The following is a 5210-nucleotide window of genomic DNA, read 5'->3' as shown; positions in this document are numbered from 1 at the left end:
GATAAACATGTTGTCTAGTATGTTAGGATAATCTGCGATGAAGCCCACACTTCTAATACATCTGTACAAAGTTACTTATTACTTTACAATAAATCTTGAATTATATAATATTTGCTACCCAGTTCTAAGTATTTTTAGGTACTGAAACTTGTGTTCTGAAGATTACCTGATATGTGTTGGTAAATTACTCCATAAATCAAAGGCTGTATTATAAAGAGATATTGAAAACTACATGTGTGAAAATCAAAAAAAAAAAACAAAAAAACATAAAAAGTGGAACAAAATGATTTGATATGACAGAGAAAGGAGAAAAGTGCTTTAATAATAGTGCAGTAATGTTAAAGTGATAAAACTGGTACTTTACAATTGACAGATCTTGTATTTACTCTACTCTTCATGTTCAACACATATTACACAGTTAGATAGTTTGATAAGCGAAACTATTATATACTTGTGGTTACTGTTGCATTGGGTTTTCATGTGATTAGTCAGTTTAATGAGTAGAGGACAATTTCTTTTGTGATTGTCTCAGTAATTTGTTAAGAAACCTCAACATTTCATAAGTTTCTTCTCTTTAATATATGATGATAAAGTGATGTTTTTGAACTGCTAACATTATCCAATTATTATTTTCTCTAATAGTTAAATAAGTTTGTTTTTGATTCTTGTCATTTGATAGTATTACATGCTACTCATTGATGATTGATGTCACATATACACTGATGTATAATGTAATAGCATTTTCTTTATATTGTAGAATAATATGTAGAGAGAAGTTTATTTAAAGTGGGTTTGGGAAGCTTAGAATCACCACGCTCCAATAATCTAAAGTTCAGTTTCAGTTCACCTGCTTGATGTTTATGAAAGTTTAATGTCCTTTAACATTTTTGATCAGTTTGTGTTCAGTCTGTTCACTCGCCTGCTGGAAATGTCTGCTAAACTACAATTAAACAAAAAAAAAAAAACCCGTGTGATTCTCTGGTTGCACTCTCTGTCACAAATTACTCTAACGTTCATTAAGGCAGTATGAAACCAGCTGAACAGATTAAATGCTGTGCATGGAGACAGATTCACTTTACTATTAGCCTTACAGATTGTAATCAACAAAGCCGCGGAGCCTCAAAGGAGATACAAAACCTGTTAGCGTAGTTTGCTGTTTCCTCTGTCCATCTGCAGATCAGCATGCTCCGTTTTGTTGGCTTCCTTTTTTGCTATTCCGAGATGGATGTTGTGCAAGCTGCTGGGTGAGTATGAAGGAATTCACCCTGCATCTTATAAGGAGGAAGTTTGGTTTCAACACTTCATGTTAGCATAATTTCCCCTCTGCTGTGGTTTTTAAGACCTTTATTGAGATCATAGTTTTCACTTCCTCCATCTGTGTTCGTTTGTGTGAAAACCTCATTTCAAGCTCATTTCGCTCCTTGAGGTTATAATAGTGTTTGTTGCTGTTCGCTCCCAGACTGTTGCCAGAACCTTTGAATCCATCCTGATATTTCTGTAGATAATAATCCCATTCGCTGCTCTATTGGTGTAGAGACACCAGATCATTACAGTGGAAAGAGAAGGAGGAGGGTTAAACCTGACGCCAAACACAGAATGAAGCAAACTTGTCTGCAGCAGCTTTTCTGTAAGTAAAATTTGTAAATTATCAACTTGATTATTGAACGTAAGCAGTTAGTGCTTTTTCTTTGCTTTCAAGCAGGTGTAAACCACCTTGTACCCAGCAGAGGTGTTCTAGTTTTCTCATTTAAAATCTAAAAAGATTCTCATGTTTGAATTATGTGTGAATGTTTTCTCTGGTTGTGAAAGATTTTTTTAAATTTCCCCTCAGGGCTGAACTCAGTACTGTGCTGCAGACTGACTCATGGTGCGTACATCTCGTAAGCCAAATGTGTCTTAGTTTCAATAGTCAACTTACCAAAAAATACCGTTTCAATTTATTTGGAGTGAACAACCTAAAGCATGTCAGCGTTTATTCTACACTAAACTAAACTGCAGCATCGTGAATATTTCCTTCCAGCTCGTCTGACTGTGAGTCCCAGCAGCTCTCAGTTCTTTGAAGGAGACTTTGTGTCTCTGAGATGTGAGGAGGACGACAGCTCTGCTGGATGGACTCTGAGGAGAAACACAAACAGAGAAACCAGGACTGAGTGCAATGAATGGGGAAGATGGTCTGGTTCATCCTGTAGCTTCAGCTACATCTTAACACTGGACAGTGGAGTTTACTGGTGTGAGTCCAGAGAGGGTCCCATCAGTAACATGGTTAACCTGACAGTCACTGGTAAGCTGAGTGTGTGGAGTTAGTGTTGATGAAGCTGTGTGTAAATGGATGAAATGCTGTAGTTTGTCTCTGTGTTGAGGTGGATCAGTGATCCTGCAGAGTCCTGTCCTCCCTGTGATGGAGGGAGATGACGTCACTCTGCTCTGTAAAACAAAGACCACTCCCTCCAACCTCCCAGCTGCTTTCTATAAAGATGGCTCCCTCATCAGGAAGCAGCCTACAGGTCACATGACCATCCAGCATGTTTCCAGGTCTGATGAAGGCCTCTACAAGTGTGACATCAGCGGTCATGGAGAGTCTCCATCCAGCTGGATCACTGTCACAGGTGAGGAGCTTCACTCTGATTTCACCTCTTATTTCATCCACATATTCACCTGAACAGGTGGGATTCTCTCTGCAGGAAAACATACAACCACACCTCCACCTACCATGTCTACAACCTGGCTCCCTGCATTAACTCCCACCCCTGCTGCATCGCCTGACTCCTCTACCCTGCAACTAGTGATCAGACTGGCCCTCCATCTGCTGGTGTTCTTTCCATATTTCATCTCCACCCTCCTCCTGGTGTCTTTATATCGATGCAGAGCCACAGGTCTTGACTCAGCCCAACCTGCTGAGCAGGGACTGGAGGATAAGTAAGATGACATTATGGTTACTGAATAAACTAGTGACTCGTTCATCCTTGTGTTTTAACCTATTTACTGTCCTACAGTCTGTCTGTATCCACCTAGTTTCATTTGAACATCCACTCTCAACAAATTAACAATAAAACAATAATCCGAGTACAGCATCAAATCAGTTAAACTTAAACTGGTTCTGATATGTTAAGCAGCAGAGAAGGTTCTTAATCCTTTTTGGCAACACCAAATGGTTTTTAGCTTTCAGTGGAGGCTACTGATACTTTTGGTTTGACTGTTTGTTTCTTTCACTAGTTTTGCATTTGATTAGGCTCATTGTCACTACTGGTGATATGAGTTGATACTTGGACCCTGCAGAGGTTGCACAGGTAGTCCTACTCCTCCAGGATGCCACATCGATGTGTGCCATTTGAAGATTTATTTTCTAGCATAGTCTCAAGGGCTAATTCTTATAGCTCTTTTTTGTAACTTGAAAATAGGAAGAGTTTTTGTTTTATGTGCATTACCTCATATCTCTAGACAATAAGTCATATATGCATATATGACTGTTGCTTCCATGGAAGCAACAAAGAACAATAAAGGGTGTATAATGATTTCTTGTTCAGGACATGCTTTGTTTTGTAGAGAATAGCAATGTTTTTTGACATTTTTGTTTTCACATGGTTTATATGAGACTTCCAGCTCAGCTTATCATCAATTATCACTTATTTTAAGGATTTACTAGTGAGAACATGTAACAGGTTTTCAGGCCTGGACAAGTTTGAAACTTTGGTTCCTCAACAATGGAAAATGGCTGAAAATAAATAAAGGTAACACTCTAGTCAGCTCATAGTTTTATAGATTCTGCACTCAGCCTTGCAGCCTCCAATATCATTGAAATGCAGCCTGATGCATCTCATTTTGCGTTTTCTTCACTTTTTCCTGACATGCACATTCTGTGTATTTGGCTTGTAACACCACACTTGCTGTCTTCCATCTGCCTCCTTCCTTCTTTCACATAATGGTATGATCCCAGTTTGTCTTTGCATGTGATTGGCTGCATTGTGTGCCCATGAATAAAGTCCCACCCCTGCCTGCATGGATTCAGCTCCACATCCAGCAGTTAGGCCGTTCATTGCATGCACACGTACACAAGCACACACACACACACACACACACACACACACACACACACACACACACACACACACACATATATATATATATATATATATATATATATATATGACATAAGAGAGAAAATAGAAATCTCACCTTTGACATTTATTGAGGTTATTTTAATACTGATAAAAGTGAAGTGAGTGGTTGAGGTGTCAAATGGCTTGATGGTAAAAACTGTTTTTAAGTCTTGTAGGCCAAGCAGGCAGACTCCTGTAATGTCTGCCAGATGATAGCAAGGAAAACAGCTGATGTGCTGGGTGGCTGTGGTCCTTTCTGATGCTGTGTGCTTTACAGAGGCACGGCTGGAAGCCTCATGCTTGTGATGAGCTCTGCTGCCTTCCCCACCCTCTGTAGTGATCTCAGGCTGCTGGCAGACCAGCTTCCATACCAAACTGTAATGCAGCTTGTCAGTAAGCTCCTGTAGACATTTGAGGTGATGCTGGCATTCATGCCAAACCTCTTCAGCCTCTTCAGAAAGTAGAGTCCCTGGTGAGCTTTCCTGATTCAAATTCAAATTCAAATTTTATTTGTCACGTACACAGTCATACACAGTACGATATGTAGTGAAATGCTTGGACAACTGCTCGTGACCTAAAGAAAACAAAAAAGGAAAAGGCTATGAATAAGATAGGAAATAAATATGAAAAATTAAAAAGGGTAAATTTAACTAGGAAGGAATAAAATATAAATTAAGGTTAAAAATGAAATAACTGTACAACACAAATTAGAATGAAGGGTAAATTTAACTGGGAAGAATAAGATAAAATATATAAATTAAAGTTGAAAATAAAATAACTGTACAACAAAATACACAATACACAATATAGAACTATATAAGAATGTATGAAGAAATCTAAATATAAATAAATATATACACAATAACAGCAGCTGTACAAGTATTAACTGGAAATGAAGAATATAGTGACCAGTGTTGTGCAAAAACAATGTCCAGAAAGTCCAGTGTGTGTGTAAGAACTGTATGTGTGGGTCAGTACTGTGTGGTGGTGTGATTGAGAGACCGTATCGCCTGCGGGAAGAAGCTCCTCCTCAGTCTCTCTGTGTTGGTCTTCAGGGAGCGGAATCGCTTTCCTGACCTCAGCAGAGAGAACAGTCTGTTGTTGGGATGGCTG

At 38.9% G+C, this 5210-nt stretch overlaps 1 protein-coding gene across 2 annotated transcripts; it reads left to right on the top strand.

Moving 5' to 3' along the window:
• Positions 1-1440: 1440 nt before the first annotated feature.
• Positions 1441-3978, top strand: LOC308404550 (Fc receptor-like protein 5). 2 transcript variants are annotated; one of them, XM_080894634.1, is made up of 5 exons: positions 1441-1627; positions 1832-1867; positions 2021-2281; positions 2361-2606; positions 2682-3978. In XM_080894634.1, the coding sequence occupies exons 1-5, from the start codon at positions 1597-1599 to the stop codon at positions 2918-2920; spliced, it is 813 nt and encodes a 270-aa protein (XP_080750760.1). In that variant the 5' UTR covers positions 1441-1596; the 3' UTR covers positions 2921-3978. The 2 variants fall into 2 exon arrangements, with proteins under 2 accessions (XP_080750760.1, XP_080750759.1); XM_080894633.1 differs by having other exon boundaries at positions 2664-3978.
• Positions 3979-5210: the final 1232 nt, after the last annotated feature.

The sequence above is a fragment of the Rhamphochromis sp. 'chilingali' genome (genome assembly GCF_963969265.1).
Source record: "Rhamphochromis sp. 'chilingali' genome assembly, chromosome: 1".
Lineage (NCBI taxonomy): Eukaryota > Metazoa > Chordata > Actinopteri > Cichliformes > Cichlidae > Rhamphochromis > Rhamphochromis sp. 'chilingali'.
The sequence above is the reverse complement of the archived record's forward strand: the minus strand, read 5'-3'. Positions and strand labels throughout refer to the sequence as shown.

Bases quoted from the DNA above. Each gene is read 5' to 3' on its own strand.
- LOC308404550 (XM_080894633.1), top strand. From the start codon at position 1,597: ATGAAGCAAACTTGTCTGCAGCAGCTTTTCT. The intron at 1,868-2,020 runs GTGCGTACATCT...ATTTCCTTCCAG, and splicing joins GTGCTGCAGACTGACTCATG to CTCGTCTGACTGTGAGTCCC. The intron at 2,607-2,663 runs GTGAGGAGCTTC...TCACCTGAACAG, and splicing joins CAGCTGGATCACTGTCACAG to GTGGGATTCTCTCTGCAGGA.